Source organism: Drosophila santomea, chromosome 2L (assembly GCF_016746245.2).
Source record: "Drosophila santomea strain STO CAGO 1482 chromosome 2L, Prin_Dsan_1.1, whole genome shotgun sequence".
NCBI lineage: Eukaryota > Metazoa > Arthropoda > Insecta > Diptera > Drosophilidae > Drosophila > Drosophila santomea.
The window spans coordinates 4,671,958-4,698,502 of record NC_053016.2 but is presented as its reverse complement, the minus strand read 5'-3'; the positions used below and the strand labels follow the sequence as shown (position 1 = coordinate 4,698,502).

Below are 26,545 nucleotides of genomic sequence, written 5' to 3'. Positions count from 1 at the left end.
AGTAACATATAACGAGCGGGTGCATGAGCAATTTGAGGATTTCAGCAGGATGAGGAGGCGACAGCAAGGACGTGTCAGCATCGAAATAGAAAAGAGACCGGTTGAGAACAAGCAAAACACATCCCACTACAGGCATTTGTGGCACTCCGACAAGAAATGTAAAAAACTTAAGTAAAAACTGTTCGTTTCGCTCGAACAACACGTCGTATAAGCTACGCTCCAGTTGGGCCTGAATCGAATGCTCCTGGAGAACGAGATTTGCGCGACATGCCAGAAGCAAAATTAGTTTCGTCCTGCTAAAGTGTGGCACCAAAGTTTTGGTCAAAATGGAATGGGCAGACAGACGGCCTCTCGAGCCGACACAGATACGTTTGCCGATCCAACTTGAATCCAATGTGAACTCAATATCCGTGCAAATATACACAAAAATGTCCCAGAAGGGCAAAACATGCAGTTCCTTTAGTTCGTTTTTTGCTCTTTTCCCTGTTGACATTCTGTTGAGATACACGGGAGATGAGATAAAGGAATTTCAGCCATTTATTTAGCCAATAAAAACATTCTGATGTAGTAATTCACAGACCAACTTCGCAAAAAATATACGAGCAGTATAGCTGTAATCATACAAGAATATTCCTCGTAGATTGAAAGAACACTATGTGTTGAAGGAGAACTCAAGACATATGAAGATAATAAAGCAAAACGTGTTTAAGAAAATTACACATAGAAAAATGAAACTTGTGTCTCTGTTAAGCACATTTCATAAGCCACAAATGGTGTAATTTGTATCGGGTGAATGCAACACAATGTTTGCATGCAAATGGCTAATTAATATTAATAGCATTTGAGACCTGTGGCACAAGGATGCGAGAAATTCGCATTATTATGCATACGCCCCGTTGGCCGATGGTATTAGCTGCCAGCCGCATGCACGGCAGCTTGGGCGAACGGCTCGTTTTCTTACCTTGAGTTGCCACTTAGTTTAGCATAAAATTTTAATTTTAATTGCCAGCATGTGCGTGGCAGCAAGGCCGGCGGGTTGACAGGTCACACGCCACGTCCCGTCGTCTGCGATGCCCCCCTCATTAATTAAGCTTTTAATTAAACTTTTCGTCGTGTTTTGCGAGTGCGTTAAGTTGATTAACCTGGAACCCATCTCCGAGGTGTCAATGTTTAATGCATCAGGGGTTGAGTATCCTCCTGAAACGGCGAGGGGATTTTTATATATGAATTTTTCAACACCAGCACACGGTCATCATCGGCAAGTTGAGCTGGGGCCAAGAATTCTGTGGGCCAAGGGGAGACTTCTGTATAATTTCCATGTGCATATCGATCGATTATCCAACGGATTTTATTGCAATCAAGCGAGGTGTCAGCGACTATTTTTCTTCTCGGAAATGGATGAAGATAAAGCTCCTTTGTTCGAGATGTCAGGGACAGCCATGAGGGTAAAAACAATAAAGGTGTCTGAGAAAATTGAATTAAGCTCTTAGGGGTCCCCACTAGTAAACATCAATCACTCTTTGAACTGTCATTTAAATGGGAGAGAAGAATTGTGGAGCTAATTGGTATTTAAAAACTGCATTAAACATATCTGAAAAGTACTAGCTTATGCATTGGATTTTAATTATTAACGACAACTTGACATAAACCCCCTGTGGCTACCAACAGCTTTCACATCAAACAGTTCTAAGTTGACACATTCATTTTGCACAACACTTTGATATTACACCCTTGGGTGATTTTTGGTCAGGCTTTACCATCACAAAGTGGCTTTACGCCTTTTCGTGGTTTAAATGGCGGCCACTTCGCTATAATAGCTACTGACAGCTCATGAAAATGTCCGAGTTGTAAACATTCGCTCTTTATTCAGCTTAATTTCGGCCACTTTCGGTCCGCAACTTAATTACCAATGCTTAATCAGCATGCAACTATAATTTATTCAACTCAATCAATGGTGCGCACACTTTTGTCTCACTCGCTCAGAAAATATCGCGCATACGCCGTGTTCGCCCTGTGCAAAAGGAGCCCTCGTTTGGGTTAATTTATTTTGCAATTTTATGTACAGTTGCTCGGGGATTTCGAATGGCACAAATGAGTTCAAAAATACGCGGACTCTTTTATTTTTCATGATAGACCTATAGATGCGCTTCAAAAGGGATTACAAATGTTGCTGTAACTGCAACAAAATCAAATTGATTGATGATTTTCACGCTTTGGTTGAGCTTAATGTATTTAATTTTTACACAAAAAAAAAACCATTATATTTTCAAACGTTTTTAGTTGGATTCAGGTTTTTGCATCATTCGAATTCCAAGTTAAATCCCAGGTGACAGTAAATCCTTTTTTTAAAGGCACCATACACATTTTATGTAAAGGTATTTTTTCAGTCTCTGAAACGTGTAGCAAACTTTTAAAGCTAAATTGAATATAATTTAATGATGAGCCCAACAGATATGTATGTTTTTGTCCAATGTAACGACAAGCATTCACTTGCATTTGCAATTACCCACTCCCAGTGAATGTCAATGGTCATGTAAGCGGATTGTAAAGAGTTGTATTCACCGTGCTCATTTCATTTTTCAATTTGGCAGCCGGCTGGCCGCCTTAATTATAGTTTAAAACGATGACAGCTATAAATATCAATTAGTGGCACCAGTTAAACTATGATTAATGTTAAATAAAATACAAGTGTTGGGGGAATTGATTAAAATTAAATCCCGGTGCATAATGCAGGCACAGGGTCGCATAATTCAATGGCAGTCACAATTTATGCAATCCCGCTTAAACGCCACTTGATAACATTTGCATTGCAAACCGCGATGACTCAGGGGCGCGACGAGGGGGCGTGGTCAAATCCGCAAATGCAAAAATGCAGCGGAAACGGAAGCAAAGCCTGCAGCGTTTTGTTAGCCCGTAGCGCGTTTATCTTTTGCTCAAACATTTCACCCCTTTTCCTGCTCCACAATCTTTTAGCGTTTCCTCAGCTTTTATCCCTTTTTTTCTACCACTTTTTGCCAACATTTGCTTCGTTCTCTGTTGACTTAGTCCTGAAGCCTGGGACTTTGGCGAAGTTTAAAGTTAATGTCGCCTGGGCTTAATTGGCACGCCTCCTCAGAAGGATTGTGCATATATAGTATAGTATGCAGGCGTTTGGCGTTTGGAGTTTTATGTGATGCGACACTGTCGGCGGTATGGAATCATAAAAGTGTTGCAAATGACACGGCAAATTAACAGCAGCTGTCGCATCCGTAGCACTCTCTATAAAAGCCCGACACTCAACTATAGCGTTCTCCCTTGCAATTTATGGCACGGGAATGAAAAGGACCCTTCCATCTGCGCCTGGTTAGCATATTGCCAAGTTTCTTAGCTTTTTTGTTTTATGAGCGACCCAGAGTTTGGAAAACCATCAACTGCAGTAATGTTTATTCCAGGGCACCCAGCCCTTTTGCTCGCTGGTGCGTAAGTGCTGCTGGCCGTAAAAAATGAAATGTTATATCTCGCCTGACGTACAAGTGTTTGCTTATCCATGTGGATGCTGGGTTTTAAACAAAGTAACACGCTGCTTGACACTCTCCTTGATATATCGAAGCCAACAGTCGGGAAGTATCCTTAACGCAGCTGCGCCTGCACTAAAATAGTTCAAAATTGTGTCCTCACTCACACGCTGCCTTGTGGATTGCTGCAGTAGCCGGAGATGGAAGGATTCTTGGGAGTCCCGATGATAGATGTGTCCAAGTTTGAATATTGCAGCATATGAGGTGCACTGAATTTCGTGCGACAAAATAAGCAAAGCTAGTGGATTTGTGTTTATGTTCGTTAAATTATTAAAACAATATCTTACCAGAAACAAAATATATATTATATTATAGGGAATTCATACCAAGCTAGCTCAGATAATTCTTCATCCTCAGCATAACAAAAGTGAAAATTTTGTTGGCCCTTTAAGCTGCCTAAGTTTTCAAAGTTGTGCTTCGGCGATAACAAGATAGTTTGAGTGGGAAATAACTCTGGTTTCAACCTCAAGAGTCGCAAAATGACCCAACGCCCACTTCTTAGACTTCATGGACTCCGTGGACTAAGAGCTCTGGCACGTTTTTGCGGTAGGTAGCAATCCTATTCCACAAATGAAAGTCGGACGACTGAAGGTGAGTTGGTTGAGTTGGTTGTGATGCTGGGCGAGGGGCAGTTCGCTCGTGTGGGTTGTATTTAAATGATTTCATTAGAGTAGCGCGTGCCGGGGTTTCCCGGGAGTATCATCGCATGTAACGCATTACCTTGACTCATTTATCACCGCATTTAACAGCCCAAACCAAACCCCACAGCTGGGCCAGAAACAGGAAGCCCCCAGAAAACCCCAATCTGGTGTGTAATCGAGCGCCGAGCCGAAATCGCTTTGTGTGACTTACATACGTAAATATGGAGGGCTTGGGCTTGGGCTCAAGTCCTGCCTCCAGGATTCATTCGCCTTTTGTGCATGCGCTAGCGAAATTTGTTAATTTCATTTGCCCAGTTTGCACAGGATTCGCTTTCTTTCTGTGTTTGTTTCTGGCCAGAGCAGCCCTTTCATTGTTTGCCCCTTTGCTGGCCCGGCTTTTGCCTGGATCCTTACTTTTTTTTTTTTTTTTGCTTTTTTGCGCTTTTATTTGGTTTGTGTGTGGGCAGAGCTCACTGGTAATTATGTTTGTCCTTTAATTGTGCTCATTATGCGTGTGCTGATTAGGCTATGCCCCAAGTGGCTCAATTAATGTGCATGCCACTATGCAAAGAGTAGTCCACCGAATGCCAGGACTCACGGGTTTGCACTCAGCAAAATGGGTATCCATGTAATCGTTGTCCAAGTTATTTATGTATGTCTGTAGCCATACATGTAGTACTTTTAGCAATGCCAAAATATCTGTAATTGGTAGAGTTTATTTTAAACGTTTTTAACAATCCTTCAACTCCCTAAAATGTTGTTTGCCCGGAAAATTATTGTTTACCGGCGACTAAACAATACCTCGTCTGCTATTCACTTTGCCAGCGGGAAAATTCATTGGGCAAACAGAATAAGACATGGCGAAACCCTTTTGACACACAAAAGTGGCAAAATAATTGGAAATATGCTCAATGGAAATATTTGCCCGACATGAGCTGTCCAAAATGTGAAAAGCAAATGAACAAAATCAACTCAATTATTAACTGAGCAGAGAAAAGGTGAAAAGCATTGGTAAATTGGGGTCAGGGGTCATTATATTTTTCTCTTTGCCATTGTGAACAATTGCTTTGTGAAAAGGGTTTGCCAGGTCCACTTCCTTTGTCACTGACAATCCTGCTGTTCGAAATAATAGAAGCAATATTTTATGAAGGTCATGAGGAACTTAATCAGATTTTATTAGATAATGGTTCAAAACCTTCGCAGCACGTTATATATGAATTTATTCTTCGAATATGTTGAGTGTATATCCTTTGGTGTGAGCTGTCTACTATTTCGTCCAAATAGGCGGCCAATAAAAAATCTGGTCTGCTAATCAAATATTCAAAGTACAACAGTCAGCCAGAAGGAGTATGAATAATGAGGTTATCGGCCTTCCGCCATTTCGGCATTGAACATCATTCTGGCAGACAAAGGCCGACTGCCGGCAGTTAACTTATATATACGATTGGGAGTATGTATTTTGGGAAATTGCTGGCAAATATGTGTACAACATAAATAAGTTCTGCTCCGACTTTTGGCCAGTCCCGGCGAGAAAGGCGGTTCAAGTGCGCCGGCAAATGTATGCAACAATAAAAATTTGGCTCAATTGTAATGAGCATTTTTATGCGAGTGGCCGGCCATCTCGGGGTCGAAGTTGAGGCCGGCCAACAGGGCGTATGAATAAACGAAACAGGCATTTAGCATGCCAATGACGTCGGACCTTTGGTCTAGCGTGGGTCTTAATATTTTGTTCTGAATTTCCGAAGTTTTCCTGGCAGCAGGATAAGGCGATAAGCTGGCCAAAAGATTTCAGTTTTTTACCTTCTCATTTAAAACTCATTCTGGGAAACTTTTGAACGCGAGCCACCTCAAAAAGAGGATCAAAAATCCCATTCAATCGGCTTATTTTGTCACCACCGACCAGGAATATTTCACAAAGTATTAAAAGCAAAAATGGAGGGGAAAAAAATCAAACGATGGCTTTCTGGCGTCTGCCAATAATGATTAAGTATTTTTAATTGCAACGCCAACGCAGACGCAGGTCCTAGGATTATGTCAGCTCATTAGCGTCACTTCTCATGGCAGATTGTCTGACATTTTAGTGCCACTGGCATCGGCATGATTAGCTGGCCCGGCACATGGGTTTTTCGAGGCACTGGCAATGGTTGGGCATGCAAATTAGCATGTGACTGGCTGCCATTCACCCGTTTTTAAGCACCGCCTAAGTCGCACCACTCCAGGCACAAGAAAAAAAAGGGAAAAATTAAAACGGAGCAGGGAGACGAGTCAGCTGTCATGTCGCATTTGGCTGATGCCCGTTCCAATTTGACTGCTGACACCACCAGCCATGAATGCGCTTTCCCAGTCAACCCAGCATTCCGACACAAAGCCAGACCGAGGTCCATGGCAGGGCGACAGGTCACAACCAGGACAACCAGGACCTGATCAAGGCCGACATTTGGATACTCTTTAGATAAACTTCTTGCTGTACATGAGCTGTGGGTAATTCCTGGGCCTAGTTGCCGCGATAACTTCCTTTGTTCTACTAAATAAAAAATAATTTTCTCCATTTTATAAAATAAATATGAATGACATTTAAGCCAGCTCTACATGTACGGAGATAGATGACTTAAATTATATAGGAAGGGCATTGAAAGGGGAACCGGATCTTTACGTCTATTTACTTTGCATTTACCTCAATGGCCTTCCCCTTTTGGTTTGGTTTTTCCCTTTGAGCAGTGTGCCTAACTTAATTTGCTTTTAAACGGAAAAGCGAGAGAAAATCGGTGACATTGCCAAACGTATTTCACCGCTAATTTGTACAAATGCCTCAGCTATCGCAGGCGACTTCTTCTCATAAAAAGTAGAATAAATAAATAAAAACGTCCGGTGTTCACCTGTCCTCTCTAATAGCCCTTGTTTATGTAGTTCCCGTCTGACCCATTCCCCTGTGGAATTTTTATGCCTATAATTAAGTATCTTGTCGGTCACCAAATTAGACAGTCGAGCGATTTAATGACTTAAAGCTGAAAGCTTCGATAAATATGGTAATAAAGGAAGCTATCAGATGGTTTTCAATATCTGAAATTATTTTAATGCAAAAATCGGGGAGTGCTTTATTACAACTGCTCAGGGAAAAAATTACGAATAATATGGGATATGGACTCGTGTAATCAAGTAATCGTGTTCAGATTGTTTGTCTGTATTACCAGCCAGTTTAGAGAAATATTTGAACATTAAACTGTAGACTGTGTATCTACAAGTTTTGTTCCTTTTTTTACAATTGCTTTCTACACAGGTTTTTGCTTGACTTTTACTAAAAGCAAAGCGAGTCTCAAAACTCGAATAAGCTTTCGAGGGGTCTTGAAACACAGGTGGCGCCACAAATATCTGAGCGAAAATACAAAGCCAACTTTGGGGAGACTAAATGTATTCAAAGTCTGGCTAATATTTGTACAATAAAACCTGCTTATCATGCACAAATCAGAAACCAAGAAATGTTTAAAATGTATTTAAAAACGTGCCTTTCTAATCCAAAGAAATATAATAAAATAATTTGGATTCCTGAATATGAAAAAAAAAACATTTTTACTGATAATATTAGTTATATGAAGGATGTAAATTCGAAAAGTAATTAACCTTTCTCTTTTCGCGTAAAGGCCTTATTAGCTAGCAGCAGAAAAGCAAATAGATAATGCTGGCAATGCTCATTAAAGGCTTACAGCCTTTTCAGCCAACCAGCCAGCAAGGAGAGATCTAATATGCCATCGCAGGCTGTTGCCCCGACCAATTGGCCGTGGAAGGCAAATGCGGCAGGGTGACACGTGTTAAGAAATTCCGCACATGGCAACTGGCCGGCAGTTGAAATGCCACACAGCGGCAGCAAAATGGACACTGAACGGGACGGGATGGGACGGGATGGGACGAGGCGACGGATGGGGGTCTCATGCATATGCACAACATGGGAGATCCTCGGACCAGAGACCCTTATACTTGTTTCATAACAAATGACTAACAACATGGCCAAGTGACTGGGCAGCGACAATCGCAGCTAGATAAACAGCCCAAGCTGCAGATGTGCATGTGCCTGTGAATGTGGAAGCATGAGATGCACTCGAACTCGTATTCGTACATGTATCTGCATCTACATCTGGATCTCCATCTGCATCTGTATCTGGAACTGAAGCTGGAGCTGGGGATCTGCACAGCGGGCCGATTAGTCGAAATGATGATCAAAGTGCTGAAGCATGGGATCGGGTCCAAGGGGCATCTATATCCCCAACCTAACCCAATCCAATCCCTAACCACATCCACATCCACATCCATTGATTGCGTGTGGCAAACAAACGCCACAGCGGGCCACTTTGGTTAGCAGGAAGCGCCTTCTGCGGCGCTTATCGCGATCAATGTTATCTGCTGGCGAATCGCCCAGTGGTCAGCAGTCCGAATCGAGATTTCCGATTCGCGATCCGCGCGATCCACTGGCTTAATATTCAATTTGTGGCAGCGTTTGTTGAGCATACCCACGCCAACCAGGTTGCCATGTATTTGTATATTGAAAATCTACTATCCCCTCACCTTCCCTCCGCTGCTGGTGCCTAGATATGCTGCATCTCGGTCTGCACTCGTCAGCCGTTGCAGAGAGAAAAATACATAAATTATGGGCTTAATTAGGGAGATTAACTTACAATCAAGCAGATTTAAATTCGGGTTATCAAGGAATTGGTATTCTTATTTTATCAACCAATTTAAGATACGAGTGAACTTGGCAACTTTGTAAGCATTTTACAGCTTTAGCCGAGAGCTAAGTTATGAAGTTCCAGTAGCTCCAGTTCGTAGTCCTTTTTTGTGACAGTGTGGCCAGGCAATCAGCGGCCAAAGGCAGGCACGTAGCTCAGCTTCCGCGCCGCGCAACTTGTTGCTGTAACACTTCATTTATTTTGATAACCATAAGATTGCCAATAAAATTGCATGGCCAGCCGATGCTCCAGTCCGCTATAGTGCTGCCCACCATCCTCCTCCGCCCCAGCATCCTGCAAGCGGGATCCTCTTGCCACCGGACAACCCTTAGCCTGTAGCTGCTTGATTGAAATTGCAACTGACTGGCGGGGCAAGGAGGATGCCGCCTGTCTTGCGGCCAGATTTGTAACGCATTTCCATTTTGGCGGTCAGTGTCAGTGGAGGAGCGCTCCTTCGAAGGCGACAACCGATACGATATGGTTCATGGCCAGTGCCGTGGCATTGAAGCGGGGATTAGGTCGGTCACTTCCACTGGAAGTCCACTTAAGAATAATCAGATTGGTTAAGTAAGTTCATATCCACCGATTTCTCATCTCTAGAGTGCTTGCTGTTAACTATGTATCTACATAAACGTGCTGCGTTAAACACATTTTTGGTAATGCTGTTCGACGGCATATGAAGGTGGTCGAAAGTTGGCACTGCTGCTGGTTTTCCAAACCACGGATCACTTGCGGACATTTTGGGCCCATTGGCTTGGGTCGGGACATGGTCGTAAGATAACCCAGCCTTTGGTTTCGATACCGCTCCCTAAATGGCCAAAAACTTATCTGGGGGCCTGGCCAAAAGGCAGTACATGGCCTGCAGCTGTGTCAATGCCTTGGCAATGTTTCTGTTTTCTTTCTGATTGTTTCTTTTTTGTTTTTTTTTCGTATTTTGCTGGTTTCTTTGGGGGCATGGACACCCCTTTTACCCAGTGACTTGGGCTGAGATCATCGTCATGCCATCCGCCACATTTTGTTGGCAATTTTTCAGTCACTGATTCGTTGGTCGTTCACTTCGTGTGACTTAGTTTTCCGCACGAGGTCATCATTTTCCCCCGCCTTTGGCCGGAAAAAGCGGGTAAGAGGTGAAGTTTCTGCGGTTGGTGGTCCGCCCGCAACTTCAACTCTACGTATCTATCTATCTGACTATCCAACTAACCAGCTATCCGACAATCCGACTGTCTCTGAAATGTTTGTCTTGCCTCGTTTTGTGCCTTTTTGTCTCCTATTTTTTTCTATCTTTTTCTTGGCTGGGCATTTTTATCTGTTGCCGCGCACGTCGGGTCACATTAACGGGGCTTTCTCAACGCTCGAGTTCTGCGATTTGATTTCCCTAACTCAACTCGCCTTCCAGCTGAAGTACGCGATTCTCGGCCGTGATCCGATCTTCATAGGGCTCTCCGTCATGCCAGGAAAACAAACAATTAAAGTCATAAAAATTGTGGCCAAAGATTTGCAATTGTTAATGCGGTAAGCACTTGCTCCTCCATCCGCCAGTTGAAAAAACCCGACTATCCGCGCTTTTGTAATTTCATTGTGCGGTTATACAATCGCGAATCGCGATGGATGGCTGTGACAGCATGATAAAAAGAAGATCGGTTCGGGGATTCTATAAAAAATGGTTAACAATTGCCGACTGGCTGGGATACAAATTTGGCTGAGCTATGAGAAATGTTATTCATTTATCATTTTTGCGGAGTACCGGGAAATGCCGCCTCAGGCCCTATTCTTTGGGTAATTTTAAATGCCTTAAATAAATTGCACTCGTTTAGAACTCTCTGTAATTATAAAATGACTCGTTTGCTCCCCCTTTTTTCGATTTAGGCTGAGCTCTATAATATATGGTAATTAATTTAAGTTGCCTAGTCCATTTCGTGATTAAAGTTTATGGGTTTTAAGGGAAACTGCTTCACATTACGCGCAAATTTTAATAATCGTTGCAAGTAAGTTGTAAGTAGCAAGTAGTTTAAGGTACCAATTTTGCGTAAAATGTAGCTGGTACACCTTCGTAACCCAGTTCTTAGAACGCATTTATATTACTCACCTTGTGCCACATTTTGCAATTTCCATTTGGGCAACTGCTGAGCATAATAAACGAATAAAAAATGTAAATCAATGTGAGTTGGCCACAAATTATTGAAATTCCCCCCGGATTTTCGCTTTCGAAACCAGCAGGCTTTTAGTGAAGCTCTTAAGATGGCCAGAATCACCGAGTGTAACTTGTTATTTGCAGTAATTAATTTTGAGCCAAGAGTGCTAATTAATTCCGAGAGCAGAGCAGAGCATCGCATCGCAAAGCGGCACAAATGCGCAAATGAAGGCGTTGGAAGTATAGCGCAAATTGTAGACCAACATCCGTCGGTTTTCAAGTCGGCAATTAACTGCCAGTTGTGGCCGAAACTGTGGCTAAGGCAATTTCCTACGAATTTAGAAGAAGATCGGGGGCTGCAGAAAGCTTACATAACTGTTTGCAACGCTCGGCGGCGAGTCTTTTGTAGATTTCTCTCAGACTCCAACTGATGCAATGTCCACCTAGACAAGACCATCTGCTTCTAGCCCCAGTTCCTTCAGCCACATAGCTGTCCCTTTCGGTGGACTGAGCCAATAGTAACGCCTACCAATACCTTTAATTATAGTGCCCGACACGCGAAGAGTCGCGACCAGGGACGTCCAAACATGACGCACGTATAGAAAACATATTTCAAACTAAACAAACTCATCAGAATGGACACAAAATAAGAACGGAAAGAAGAAAAAAACCAGAGCAGAAACCAACCTTCCAAAGGAAACCCGCTGGGACGCGTGCAAATTTAAAAGTAAAGCGAGAAAAATGTAGACAACGCGTCAGGCCTGGCCAGCCCAGAGAACTCTAGGGCTAAACTGGCAGATCCGAAGGTGTCTGGACGCACTGATTAGCTCCAGTCGCACACACTCCGCTGCTCCAAGGTCACCGCGCTGACGTCATCGTGGGGCAAGACCATTAATTCGATGGGGAAAACAAAGCTTTCTTAGAATTTCTGGAAAAGAAATAACTGAAGCGTTTTGGGCCTAACAAGCTGTAGCTCCAAAAATATTATATTATATGCCAAAAGAGGAAGCAAGTTGCTCTTAAGTACACTCATAAAAATAATTCTTCACTTAACCTTTTTTTTTTTTTTAAACCTACTCTTCATTTTTTTAATCCAATTTAAGATGTATACATAACTTGTATTGTAGACTTTATGTACAAATATTTTTTTAAAGCACAGTTTCTAAATTCATGGCGTACATCTAACTTGATTTTCTCTGTGCACCGAAACTCATAGCTAATTTGTCAAGATTTTCCTATATGGCTTAGGCCCAAAAGAAGTGACTAACCAGCGACAAGCTAATACTTCAGAAGCCCACGCTGGCCATTTGTTAATGCATATTCTATTCTGGCTAAGCGCCTCATCAAATTTCTAATTTATGAGCCGGACTTTCTCAGGCTTTGTGGGCAATTGAATGGCCGCCGGCAATTTAGCAATTATAAAATGATTAATTTTTGTGCATTTTCTCAACACCTTCCACTTAGCGGCCGCTAACCAAACCGGAGCCCAGCGGCTTGGCTCCAACTTGGAGTCCAAAATGAGTTGGGATCTGGCCGCTGGGAGTTGGGAGTTGGGAGTTGGGAGCTGGGAGCTTCCAGTTGCTATCTGCGGGCTGAGGGCCGGGCGTTAAAGTCCAACTACTGTCGATTAAGGTGCCGCTGCCCCGTTGCCGTGTAGGGTATCATTAGGCCAGACAAAACAATTTAAAATAACTACGGCAACTAGCATAATAATGTTAAGAAGCAGCGGCCATCGCAGTCCAGAAACGGGCGATGGCGATGGCGATGCCGATGCCATAGACAATTTTCATAATGGACAGAAATAAATCTGCAAAGCAGAAGCTCCAGCTGAAGTTGAAAAAGCAGCAGAAGCAACAGAACCAGCAGCTGCAGCCTGGGAAACTGATCGACGAGCACAACTTAATTAATAAACTAATGAGCAGTTTGCAACCAAGTCCAACCCTCCCCCTCTTCCTCACCCACCCCCGCAGCCAGTGGAGCTCATCTGCGAGATTATCTACATAAAGTAGTCCCCGCGACGCGGACGTGCATCGTGCTCGGATATGGCTAAAAAGCCCAGCCTATTTGCTAAGAGATCGGCCAGAAATTAAAATAAATGTGCAACGTGCAAAAATGCCAAAGACCCCAACCGAAAGTAAAACTGGAACGTGTTCAGCGCCAAAATACGGCGAAACGAAACGAAAAGTAAGGCCAGCGAAAAAGTGATTTATGCATATGGGAACGGGACGGACTGTACGTGGAAATCCCGATGAGGCGCACTTCTCAAAAATTAGTTATGCACATTATAATTGTGTTCAAATGATTGCAAAATTGGATTTTCACAAAGGTAATAGTTAAGCATCTTAAAAAATGTCTAATTTCAAGACCTTAGAATAGTAACTGAGAAAATTGTTTTGGGGTTAAGCCAAATCATAATTGACTCTCTGCAGAGAAGCGCAGACATAAAAAAATCAATTTAACATAAAATATTTAGAATCTTCAGCACGTAATAAAAACTTTATTTACCACTCAAATGTTTTACAACTGCCTGGCTGCACTTAACTTTTACAAAATGATTTAACGTTTTCAATGCTCTTCCCGGCTTGCTATAAACTGTTTTTTTTTTTTTTTTTTTTTTTTTGTAAGCTTTTTCACACTTCTTCAGTTGGGTTGTAAAGCGAAAAGCACCCACCCCACAACATTCATCAAATGGGGTTTCATTGAAGTGAGCGATCTTCTAATGGGCTTAGCGAAGGACTTGGCATTGTCGCCATTCTATCGAATTGAATGTCAACCAATAAAGATCGGCTAATGAAGTTGATTTTTTTATGCACATCTCTGCCACTAAGCCTACTAAACAGCCGTAATTACAGGGTCATTATTCAGCCAAGTTGGCCAAGTCGGCGAATAACACAAATGCGATTAGGCCCGGCAAAGGCCAAAAATAAAAGTGAGCTCTGACACGACTGGAGTAGGAGTAAGTAGTGAAGTGCAAGTAAAGGCCTTCGGGTGCCATCAGTAAATCATTTTGTTTTCACACTGGATGCTGCCGCAGTTTAATTATCACGAGCCAAGATTTGCTCTGTCCTCCAGCTCGTAAATTATGGCCAGAACAAGAGGCGGCTGACGGCTGCTGCTGGCGCAACATATTTCTGCATCGCGGTGTAAATTGAAAAAGAGTTGGAAAACTATTCAAATCAATGAAAACTGATAGCCCCGGGCCGTGGTGGCCAAGTCATGATGAGCATGGGCTTAGTCCGCTCCATGCTAACCCTATCCTAAGTACCTTTAAGGTACTTGCCGCTGCACTGGAAGCAATCAATGCTCACCACTTGGAATCTTCGCTTTAGAAGCTTCGAAGATCAATAATAAAATATATATTAAATATAAGATAAATTAAAACACTGTATAAAATGTGTCTATAAATATAAGCTTCAAATGCAGCACCTGTATGAATGATTATTCAGATATACTTTAACACCTGTTTCACCTGTTCAGCTACCCACTTTTCTCGCTGTGCGCTGCTCCAAAGATGGCACCATGTACCATTTAAGCGACATGCCAACACTTGACCAGGCCCACGGCCAGTGAGGCTGAAACCCAGAACTGGGCACTGGGAACTTGGAACTTGCAGCCTGGCGAAATGTATCATTAACAAGTCACGACAAATTCGCAGGCAAGTCCAGAGTCGGACCGGACGTTTGAGAGCCAAATTTGGTAAGACCTCGACATCGGTTGGGCATTAGATAAACTGTGATCCCTGCGACTCCTCAGGCCGCTTGCGACTGCAGTGACTCCCTTGACTGCAGCATCAAGTGCCAGGAACGCGGACAGGTTCACCATTTCCTTGGTTGTGTCGGTCGCCGGCGGCGGCTGCTTTGAACGAGGACCCACCGCCACGTTCAGGTGTGAAGAAATCTAAAATGCAAACACCAAATGGCCAACAATGTGGCTTCTATCCGCAGTCCATTTGAAGTTGCTCCCCTGGGCGCTGCCAAAAAGCAACTGAAGGCCCAAGATTGAAACGGAAAGCGGATCCCGGGCGCGGCGAGGAGGATGTGCGTCCATGTCCAGCTAACCCAGGCGATATCCACTTCCACTCCCATTCCCATTCCCATTCCCATTCGCAATCGCAGTCGCATGAATTATTTATTTCGATTGTCTGTGCGCTGCATTATTTTTAGCGTGGCCATAAAGCCGGGCGATTTATGATCGGCGGTCAGGAGCCGTTCAAATTATCGCAGGGCATGCAAAATTTATTAACAAACATAAAAATTGCCCGAGAATTTATTTCATCTTAATTCAATTTAACAACTTAAACAGCCATAAAGTGTTCACATAGTAAATCAAAGCCAACTCTATGCAGATGGGCTGCTGCCCAGTCCTGTCCACATGCATCATCATCATAATCATAATCGAGGTGCTGGCTAGGGACTCTGTACTCCAAGCTTCTAGCTCCATGCTCCATGCTCCAAGCTCCATGCTCCATGCTCCATGCTCCGTACTGCATCTCTAGTTCCCCATTCCCTGGCGGAATTTATGAGCTGCGCATGAAAATGAGTCAAAACAAATTATGCCGCTCGCAGGTTTTTAGCCAACTTGGGCCTGATTGACAGCGACTGCAGTTCGACTTTCGACTGGACCAGCAACAGCAGTGGGGATTTGGTGGACGGGGTTCTTGCTGAGCGATTATGATGTGAACGCTGCCAAAAAGATTTCCATCAGCGGCAACAATTTCGAGGCATTAATCATGGCCGTCAAGTACGAGGGTGGGTCCGATGGAGTTCTACCCAAAAACTGCCACAAGGTGGAGCAGTGCCGCCGAAGGAATGCTCCTCGATTCCTCGATTGCGATCTCCGCCGGATGCGACAGGCATTTAAATCGTACGCAGAAAGGATTATGAAGAGGTTATTCTGCGTAGCTCTTCATTCATAAATCAAATGTTTCTGACTCGTCAGCTAAATACTTCACTACTTTAAACTGGTATGATGAGTGATATTATATTTTAAGTAAAACAGACAGATTTAAAGCATTTGATGGATTTATTTGATGTGAAATAATTTCTTTTCAATAATTTAGAATAACTTAGGAATGAGGCAAGCAAATGAGTTCTCTGCGCAAAATGATCTAGCTCTGGCAGTAGCAGCCGTCGACGGTGTTCTTCTGGATCCAGTCCAAGAACTTGCTGACCCTGGCATAGACACCCGGCGCATTCTTCTGGGCACATCCGTAGCCGAAGGACACCACGCCGGCGAGCTTGTAGCGACCCTCGTTGACGATCAGTGGGCCACCACTGTCGCCCTGGCAGGCGTCCTTGCCACCCTGCTGCACCAATCCTGCGCAGAGCATCACCTCGGCGATCTTGTCCTTGTAGCGCGTCTGGCGACACTGCGCGTTGGAGATGACGGGCACATTGACCTCCTGCAGATAGTTGGAGGTGACACCGCCCTCCTTGATCAGGCCCCAACCAGCGACCACAGCCTGGAAGGGATTTAAATGTCAATAGCTTGGTTCTACAGGTATATATACTAAATCCTAAATACTCACGGTCTTGCCATCAAAGTTGTGATTTGCCTCGGGCAGGCAGACGGGACGCATGTTTCCAGTCAGTGGCACAGGAGACTCCAGCTTGAGCAGAGCCAAGTCGTTGACAATCCGGTTGGGATCGTAGTTGGGATGCACAGTGGTCTGGACCACCTTGCGCACAATGCCAGGATCCCGGGAAGATCTGTCGATCTGGAGCAGGCGAATGGTGATCTGATCCCTGTTGCCGTGCACACAATGGGCGGCGGTCAGCACATAGCGATCGTTGATCAGGGAACCTCCGCAGAAGAGACGTGGATAATGACGACCCTTGACCAACTGGGCGGTCCAAGGATACTTGTTGGAGCGCACTTGCTGGCCGCCCACAATTCGGTTGACATTCGGAGTGCCGCAGACTGAAAAATGCAATATTAATCGAATTAAGCATGAGATGTGCACTTTTTCTATTGGAGTTCCTGGTACTCACAGCAATTCTGCTTGGTGGTGCACTGGTTGCGGCTCTTCGGTGGTCGCACAGCTTTGAGGGATTGCTCGGCAGGATCGACCACATCCACCACGTCGGCGAATTGCTGGGCAAGGGTTTGGTGGGGATCCTGGTACTGGTACTGGGCCAAGCTGAGGCTGATGCCCAGCAGCAGGAGCGGCAGGGCCAGGTAGATGCGCATCTTGTCCGGAGTTGACTTCTGAGGAAAGTGACAGAGTGGTTTGCCAAACGCCGGCTACTTATAGGGGCCAAACGCTTGAGACGACGATCATTTCGAATTGGTTTTTTAATAAAACTAAAAGTATGAATGTTTTATTGCTTGTATAAGCCGCGTGCTCATCTTTCTTTCTTCATTCTCCTCGTGCTTTTCTTTCTTTCTCCGCTTTCTTTGTTTGGCAGCAACTTATTTGCATAACACTTTATAGCGCCGCACACACGCACACCTTGCGGTTCTCGAGTGCGGAGGGTTTTGTATTTTTGGCTCTGTACAAATCATCGTTCTCATCGAGAACAACTTGCCAAATTGCCAAATAAACTTTTAATACCAATTAAGGCTTTCAAGCGTCTGATGCTGAACAATATGGGTGATGGGAAAGGGTCAATCGGAAGATCTGAATTGTACGTTTAAAAGCCAAGCATTAGGAAATAGCAAGATCATCCAATGACTTGTCTCTATTGTATATTTCTAATACTGTATTGTCGAAAAGTATAGAAAGTATAGGTTTGGAAATTTGTAATAAAAATATATACTAAACAACCTTTAATGATAGATAAGAAATATTTGAAACTAATAAAACATAATATTATATTTGAAAACCCTTGCTATAAATAGTATAAAGTTATTTTTCAATTATGCAGAGTATATTAAGTTCGCCAAACCTGCGTCAGATTTTCCATCACAACTTTGCATATTCATGAAAGTGGAGCAAACTCAAGCGCGAGTTCACCGCTTCCACCTCCCGCCGGTTTTTTTAATGGACTTTTAATGCGCATCTGGAGCGGCTTAGGCATCGTCATCGACAGCAGCGCCTCTGACCCGCCGGACCTGGCCAAAATAAACTCGGCCGCTGAGTTGGCGGATTCCTGCTGGCCCACTCGAGAGTCTCTTTCTCCGCGCCACTCGATCGATTCGAATGGCGAATACCGAATACCGAATACTGAATGCGAATGCGAATGGCAAATTGCCATCTGACCGATCGGCATTGCAGCATAAATATCCTTTAAGTGCCGGTTATCCGGTATCATCATTAACCGGAGGCAAACGCCCGCTTTCACGCTGCCGAAGATGGGGAATAATTTATAAGGCTTTGCGATGGGGTTTGCTTTTCGGCATAATTTACAAAACGCAACCAGAACCAGGGACAAGTTATGCCCCCAACTCCTTCTGCTGGCTCTTCGATCATATTTCTTTGTATGGAATGTCGTCGTCGTTGCCCTCCACTTTATTCCTGGTCTTGGATTGGCATCGAAATTGATTCGCCTGGGGCTCAGTGTCGTCCATCCAAACGCCCAAAAAATATAAATTAATAAATGCAGCGCGTTGAAAAATTGCGTGCAGTTTGAAATTATGCAACATGTGGCACTTACATGCATGCCTTCACCAAATCAATTATGCAAGAACACAAATTGCCAGGGAATATTTAGGGTTACAATTTAGGGTGCCCTGGCTGACCTACTATAACCATAATAAATCTGCCAAAAACCCATTAAAAATGATATATCTAATACATTTCAAATATAGTCTGTGCTACACATATCAACATCGCCAAAAGCTAATAGCCTAATATTTACATTTTGGCTTGTTTGGCTTGGCTTCCCAACATAAATAACTTTTACTCTTATGCAAACCTTAAACGCGTGCAAATGTAGAGGCAGCTTTAGAAATTTGTTTCTTTTCGCAAAATTAGCATAATGTAAAAGAGCAGATATCAAAATGCCTTAATCTTGGCCCAGACTCATTAGTTAAAGGCACAACTTAATCATGGAAAGCATCTGAGATATGCAAATTGAACTCACGTCTAATTGTTGCAATTGTAATTGCCAGAAAGAGAACAATGAATAGATCGCAGATTTCAGCATGATCATTATGTTTTCAGCATGAATAAATACCAAAACCTTCCCCTCCTCTTTTGTGGGCGCGGCTGAGTGACAAACACGCAGCAGGAATCACTTATGACCACATACTCGCATATAGGATGCAGATCATTGAACCAGACTGGCAAACGGACTAAGAGACCGAGGATGCCAAACTATAAGCCAAGTTAGAAAGGTTGAATGGCATGCCATTCACTTGCTGCTTGCTCTTTGCTTTTCGCCCGGTGGCAGTTGGCCGTCAGAGTCACTCAGTCAGTCACTCATAAATTTGCATAAGAACACTGAATTGCATTGCATTATCTAAGCGGCAGTTGCAGCTTGCAGTTGGCAGTTGCAGTTGCAGTTTGCAGTTGCAGTTCCAGATGCAGTTGCAGTTGTTGCCGCACTTATCTCGGCGGTGGAAACAATCATGGCAAAGGCAAAGATTTTAATTATTGTGTGTGACGGCGACGAAGACTCCAGCTGGGAAGAAATCAGAGAAAGATGTCGAGTGAGAACACGAGAGAGAGCCCAGAATTGCCTGTGCACTGCAAGAAAAAGCTTAGGTATTTACAAAAATCAACAATTAGTAGACCAGCTTTCAGCATTATCAATCATTTCTAACAAATGAAACCGGGATACACGTGTAATATCTAAGTTTATATATTGTAGAATAATTAGAGTTCTTTGATTGGAAAATTGTTTGAAAATAGAGCAAAATTATTAAAAAATGACTTTGATAATATTTATTTTTTGCTAAGATAGATCTATTTCACTAACATTCTTGAAGTGCAGTCTGGCAGACATCTGTCTTTGAATTCTCAGACTGACTCGGAGTCTGCAGTGTGGCTTCGCCTGATGTGCTGCATTTGATAACTGCCAGCAATGAAGTCTTAGACCCTTAGATAATGAAAAGGAAGCTCGTCTCGAGTCTGGTGCACTGTAATTCAAATTAGTAACAGGCCGGCACGAAGAAAAGCAGAAAAAGTGAGTTGAAGAATGGAAGGAAAGGATAGAGCGGTCTGGAAGACTCGTCTTCGGCTACCGGAGAATCGTCCCCTGCAGTGCCAACTGGCAACATCTTCTTCCTCAATGACATTAATTCATTTCGTATGCAAAGCAATCAGTGAACTCTTCTCCTCCAGAAACCCGCTCGTCGTCTCGCTCTTGGTCTTGGCAATTAGAAAAGAGTTGGAAAATTGTATGCGGCTGCAGATCGGACTGCAGCTTTGACTCTGACTCTGACTCCATCTCCGACTCCGACTTGGACTTGGACTGACTTTTCCGGCTGGCACTGCGCACTGATTTGCATTGCACGATTCTCAACTTAATTTAACATAAAGTAAACAAGCGCAGTTAACAAGCCAAATACAAGCCATGAGCGTGCGGGTGCCGGCGCAGCTTCCAGCCATCCAGCCATCCAGTCATCCAGCTATCCAGCTATCCAAGTTCAGGTTCAGATTCCGACCCTCCATCTACATACATTTCCCAATCCCTCAGCCTGCAAAGGGCCTTAGGTCCGAGACCATCCACGTATGCCCTCTTCTTCTGGGCCTGCTGTCCTGTCGTGTGACGTGTTGTGAAAATTCTAAAATATTTCGCCCAGCTTTCTCACAAGTCAACGCCAAACGCGAGACACTCAAGAATCGCACTGTGGTCTTGGAATACTCAAAAAACTAAACAGCACGTGGTTGAACAATTTTAAATATTCCAGAAATGTACAAATCTGCTGTAATGTTATTAGCAAACTCTGCTTTAACTTGATAAAATAAATAAATATCCTTAAAAATGTTTGAGGTCTTTGTTTTAATTGTTAAAAATTATCTTTTTTATATCTAATAATAAGGAAATTTTAGCTTTAAATAATATCTTCCTCGTCTGAGTTAGTTGTGCCTTTTGTGGAAGTAGGATCCACAAAATTCGGACGAAGAGTTGGTAGAGATGGAGGTTCAGTTTTAGGCGAAGTAGTAGTAGATTTAATGGGTTTAGTAGTCGTAGTAGTAGTAGGCACAGCAGTAGTAGTAGGAATAGTAGGAGTAGTACTAGTAGTAGGCATAGTAGTGATAATTCGAGTAGTAGTAGTAGGCATTGTAGTAGTAGTAGTAGGAATGGTAGTAGTAGTACTAGTAGTAGTAGTAGGCATTGTAGTAGTAGTAGTAGGAATGGTAGTAGTAGAAGCAGTAGTAGTAGCAAGTGTACTAGTAGTAGTTATAGGCACAGGAGGTGGTGGTGGTGGAGGTGGGGGTGTACGTGGTGGAGGAGGTCCATCTTCTGGTATATAGGCAAAATGAAATGACTTATACTCGTATGGCGAGCGGACTTTCGGAATAATCCGATGATATTCATTTGGACAGCCAGTTTTAAAGAGTAGTATCAAGGAAAGTAACTGCTTTTCTGTGCTCTTTAGTAAAGAGGTACCGTTGGCCAGACCATTTACTTTAATTAAGCTGTAAGGTATTGCACAAATAAACATTTTTATAGGCGATCAAAAATTCGTTTCTATTTTACCTTTTGCTACATGACTGCCGATGAATGCGGAGCGCCCTATGATTTGATTCTATTTCCGATAGTATATTATCGATTTCATCAAAAAGCGCTGAATGTAACTCCTTAACCAATAATTCCATGTGTATTATAAAAACTATACAGTTTTATTGTATGACAGTCTTACCAATGAACCCCGTCTTTCAAGTCCATGTCTGCGTGGCACTAAGTAAAACAATATAAAGATATGCTGCCATTTGCACATTTAGAGAAGTTTCTAACGAGGCATATACGTGAATGGCCCAAAATTTTCTTTTTTAAAATCTCTTCAGTAATCGAGTTTGTATGGTTAATACTAAATCGAATCGGCTTGTAAATTTTTATTAAGCTTTTTTACGTACAACCAATGTGTTAAATATTTACGTAAATTGGTGATTATATATGTTATAAAGTATATTACTACTTTAATATTTTTAAAAACATTTTAATTGCAATTTTGACAAAGTGTTTCTGGTCTCTTATATTACTCCTTGTTACACATTTGACAGAGCTGCGGCATTTTCAGGATATGGGCTCGGACAAAACTGCGTTTGGGATGTGTACTTCATTTATATTTATATTCTCAGGTGAAGAATTATCTGGTTTTGTGGGCTTCGGTTTTTGTGGTCCAGAAGGTCGTTGGGGGGGTAATTTTGAATTAGGAGGCTTCTGTGATCCTGGTGGATATCCACCATTACTTGGTGGTCCAGGAGGCCGAATCCAGCCGGCGGGAGGAAGGGGTAATTTTGAATTAGGAGGCTTCTGTGGTCCTGGTGGATGTCCACCTAGATTTGACGGTCCAGAAGGCGGAATCCAGCTGGCGGGGGGAAGGGGTAATTTTGAATTAGGAGGCTTCTGTGATCCTGGTGGATGTTCTTGATTTGGTGGTGCAGGAAGCGGATTCCAGCCCGGTAATGAAGGGTTTATTCCTAAACTAGGAGGTAGCTGTGATCCTGGTGGATGTCCACCTAGACTTGGTGGCGCAGGAGGCAGAATCCAGCCCGGTAGTGGAGGGTTTATTCCTAAATTAGGAGGCATCTGTGATCCTGGTGGATGTCCACCTAGACTTGGTGGTGCAGGAGGCAGAATCCAGCCCGGTAATGAAGGGTTTGTTCCTAAATTAGGAGGCAGCTGTGATCCTGGTGGATGTCCACCTAGACTTGGTGGTGCAGGAGGCAGAATCCAGCCCGGTAATGAAGGGTTTGTTCCTAAATTAGGAGGCATCTGTGATCCTGGTGGATGTTCTTGATTTGGTGGGGCAGGAAGCGGATTCCAGCCCGGCAATGAAGGGTTTGTTCCTAAACTAGGAGGCATCTGTGATCCTGGTGGATGTCCACCTAGACTTGGTGGCGCAGGAGGCAGAATCCAGCCCGGTAATGAAGGGTTTGTTCCTAAATTAGGAGGCATCTGTGATCCTGGTGGATGTTCTTGATTTGGTGGGGCAGGAAGCGGATTCCAGCCCGGTAATGAAGGGTTTGTTCCTAAACTAGGAGGCATCTGTGATCCTGGTGGATGTCCACCTAGACTTGGTGGCGCAGGAGGCAGATTCCAGCCCGGTAATGAAGGGTTTGTTCCTAAATTAGGAGGCAGCTGTGATCCTGGCTGATGTCCACCTAGATTTGGTGGCGCAGGAGGCAGAATCCAGCCCGGTAGTGGAGGGTTTAATCCTGAACTAGGAGGCATCTGGGATCCAGGACGCATCTGCGATCCACCAGGATTTGGTGGCCCATGGGGCAGAATCCAGCCCGCTAGTGGAGGGTTTAATCCTGAATAAGGAGGCATTTGTGAATTTGGTGGATGCCCCCCCGGATTTGGAGCCACAGGAAGCGTAATCCAGCCCGGTAGTGAAGGATGTAACCCAGAATCAGGAGGTATATGTGATCCAGGTGGATATCCACCTGGATTTGATGGTCCATAAGGCGGACTCCATCCTAGTTGTGGGTGGCGTATTCCTGAATCCTGGCCAGAAGGTATTGGTACAGAGGGTGGTGGTGGTGGTGCTGTAGGTGGTGGAGGTGGTGGAGGTGTTGGGGGTGGTGGAGGTGTTGTGGGTGGTAAAGTTTGCGGCGGTGGTTTTGGTTTTGGTGGAGGTGGAGGTGGAGGTGGGGGCGGTGGTTTTGGTTTTGGTGGAGGTGGGGGCGGTGGTTTCGGTTTTGGTGCTGGTGGAGGTGGGGGCGGTGGTGGAATATAGGGAAAATGGTCAAATGGTAACCCATCGCATCGATTGCATGGCGCCCGTAATTTGATCCGCTCGACATTGATTTCCTTATTCACCTTAAATTGGATTCAATAAACTTGATTTTCTATACGAACAGAGTCGGGCTTACCGAGGGATCATTATTTTTAAAACTATGCCTATGTGGCACAAAAAGGAATATAACAAATACCATATAAATCCATTTGGACATTTAGTGTAGTTTCTGGTATGGCAAACTTTAAAATGAACCGAAACATATTAAGTTGCTCAGTTTTGATATTGAAGTACAACAATTTCATAATTGGATTCATTATAAACGCCTTTATAAGAAATAAGTAACAGTTACGCTTTAAATCCTACAAAAATATACAAAATATACTACGTACTGAAAATAGAGTCCGTGAGTTTTAAATTTTATATAAGTAGTAGTTTTATTTCTAGCTAAAAAACGCAAATATAGTTTTATTTTCAGGTTTTATTAGTTATAGTTTCTATTAATGACAAAAATACAGCTTGTTACCAGACTTTTCGAATGACAATTACATTAATCTACCAAACTGTTATACTGCTATTCGTTTATTTTAGTTTTTAATTGGTGACATTCTTAGTATCCGATTTTAGATTTTTTAAATATTCAGGTGCTCGCCAGCCTATATTCCAACTCGATTGTGCCGGCAATCTTGGAGGTTGTACGGGCCATCCCGGAGGCTGAAGGGGATAATTAGGTCCCGATGGACTACAAGCTTGTTGAGGCGGAAATCCTGGAGGCTGGACAGGAGGACTTAAAGATCCCGACCAATTCCAACTCGGTGGTACGGGCTGAAGGCTATAATTCCGAGATCCAGACGAAGTCCAACTTGGTGGTGACGGTATTCCTGGTCGTTGGCCAGGGAGGGCGGGTCCAAGAGATCCCAATGGTGGTCCTTGTAAAGATGGATGTTGGCGGGAATGAATCGAAGATCCAGGTGAACTCCAACCTGGTGGTACGGGATGTGCCGGAGGATGCATTGGTCGATTCTCAGACCCCCAAGCATTGAAATCCCATGTTCCCGGTAGTCCTGGTAGTGGAGAGGGAGGAAAAGGTGATCCAGGAGGACTCCAACCTGGCGTTGCAGATGATCCCGGAGATTGTTGGGGAGGATATGGTGGTCCCAATGGAATGGAGCCAGGTGGTCCTTGTATTCCTGGAAGTTGTGCGGAACCCCAACCTTGCGGTGGACTTGCGCCTGGTGGCTGTTGTAGCCCCGGGTGTTGGAAGGAAGGAATCAAAGCTCCAGGAGAACTCCAACCTGGCGTTGCAGATGATGTAGGAGATTGGTAGGGAGGATATTGTGGTCCCAATGGACTGGAGCCAGGTGGTCCTTGTATTCCTGGAGGTTGTGCCGAACCCCAACCTTGCGGTGGACTTGCGCCTGGTGGCTGTTGTAGCCCCGGGTGTTGGAAGGAAGGAATCGAAGTTCCAAGAGAACTCCAACCTGGATATTGGTGGGAAGGAATCGGAAACGTAGGTGGCGCGGGTAGTGTGGGAAGTTGAACTGGCGGGAATTGATATACAGGATAAGGGACTGTTGGATATACTTGTGATAGCCATTGCCCCCACGGTGGGTACCAGAGATAACTGTTAATATCATTTTGTGGATAGCAAAGGAATCCTGGGCTTGGATAGTTCTGGGATTGTTGGGTTAAATAGTTTGAAACATGATTATAACACGGATACGGCTGACGTATTTTTTGGGATGTTGCTGTCTGCGGATGTTGGTATGATATTAGACATTATATATGTCTCCATTACTCGCAGCAAAATTTCTTACCGGTGGTATTTGTTCATCTACTTTTTCGTTGGCCTGCACCACGGATAATAATATAATATTAATTATCCACTTCCACATTTTGTGTGGGTTTTTTAACTGTCAGAACTGAAATGTTTCCAGAAAATGTATTTTGGTCTTAGGCTTGGCATTTGGCTCATTTATAAGTAGAACAAATGCATTACTGGGAATATATTAAGTAATTTATCATCTGATGGAAATTATACGAGCTGAGTTACATGCTTGTATGTATTCATTTTCTTAGTGTCTCCATGTGTGATGTACTTAGATTTGATTTTGATTTGTACCACTGTGCAGCGAACTTGGCACCATGAAGAGTTTATTAAATGCCACGACAACAGCGGCTGTTCTCAGCCCCTACACAAAATCCTTTGTAAGGTAATTGCTCATTTGAGTTATAAACACGCACACAGCCCCGGCTGGACCTCCAGAACCACCTGGTATCCTCTCAGTTCCCCGGTCCAGAGATGGCAATCGGAGCTGCCTGGAAAGGGCTGTGCCGTGGATTGTGGCCAACGTCCCCGCTTTGCATGTCTAACAATTGTTCTTCTAATTGCGTTTATGGCCAGTCGAGAGAGCTGGCCGGACGCAGTCCACCCGAGGCCTCCGAGGCCACCGATGCCTTGTAAACGCAATCGGACAAGATAATCTCCGCATCGCAGCGTGCGCAATGATTTGCCGGGACCCCAAAAAGGGCTTACCCCATGGTCATGTCCGATCCTCTCCAGCTTCCACTCCCACCGCTTCTATGTTCCAATGCCTGGCATGGCATAGCATCGCATGGCATGGCATGCCCTGATGCTTGCATTTGGGTGCAACAAATTGGCACAACGCATCTGCCAGACGCTGAATTGAGTCGAGTTCCTCAAAT

The 26,545-nt window shown here is 43.8% G+C and overlaps 4 protein-coding genes across 5 annotated transcripts; all 4 read right to left on the bottom strand.

Moving 5' to 3' along the window:
• Positions 1 to 16,151: 16,151 nt before the first annotated feature.
• LOC120450071 (trypsin-1) lies at positions 16,152 to 17,492 on the bottom strand. The gene is made up of 3 exons (XM_039632860.1): positions 17,035 to 17,492; positions 16,572 to 16,963; positions 16,152 to 16,505 (listed from the first exon to the last, which is right to left on the bottom strand). The coding sequence occupies exons 1-3, from the start codon at positions 17,231 to 17,233 to the stop codon at positions 16,152 to 16,154; spliced, it is 945 nt and encodes a 314-aa protein (XP_039488794.1). The 5' UTR covers positions 17,234 to 17,492.
• A 3,433-nt stretch (positions 17,493 to 20,925) lies between these two features.
• On the bottom strand, positions 20,926 to 21,903 carry LOC120450078 (cell wall protein DAN4). The gene is made up of 3 exons (XM_039632873.1): positions 21,797 to 21,903; positions 21,634 to 21,734; positions 20,926 to 21,572 (listed from the first exon to the last, which is right to left on the bottom strand). The coding sequence occupies exons 1-3, from the start codon at positions 21,872 to 21,874 to the stop codon at positions 20,984 to 20,986; spliced, it is 768 nt and encodes a 255-aa protein (XP_039488807.1). The 5' UTR covers positions 21,875 to 21,903; the 3' UTR covers positions 20,926 to 20,983.
• Positions 21,904 to 21,974: 71 nt separating this feature from the next.
• Positions 21,975 to 24,100, bottom strand: LOC120458629 (basic proline-rich protein). The gene is made up of 2 exons (XM_039646352.2): positions 23,976 to 24,100; positions 21,975 to 23,922 (listed from the first exon to the last, which is right to left on the bottom strand). Exons 1-2 carry the CDS (start codon positions 24,054 to 24,056, stop codon positions 22,171 to 22,173), a joined length of 1,833 nt encoding a protein of 610 aa, XP_039502286.1. The 5' UTR covers positions 24,057 to 24,100; the 3' UTR covers positions 21,975 to 22,170.
• A 305-nt stretch (positions 24,101 to 24,405) lies between these two features.
• On the bottom strand, positions 24,406 to 25,793 carry LOC120458838 (basic proline-rich protein). 2 transcript variants are annotated; one of them, XM_039646663.2, is made up of 2 exons: positions 25,657 to 25,793; positions 24,406 to 25,591 (listed from the first exon to the last, which is right to left on the bottom strand). In XM_039646663.2, the coding sequence occupies exons 1-2, from the start codon at positions 25,732 to 25,734 to the stop codon at positions 24,434 to 24,436; spliced, it is 1,236 nt and encodes a 411-aa protein (XP_039502597.1). In that variant the 5' UTR covers positions 25,735 to 25,793; the 3' UTR covers positions 24,406 to 24,433. The 2 variants fall into 2 exon arrangements, with proteins under 2 accessions (XP_039502597.1, XP_039502595.1); XM_039646661.2 differs by having other exon boundaries at positions 24,406 to 25,603; positions 25,657 to 25,749.
• Positions 25,794 to 26,545: the final 752 nt, after the last annotated feature.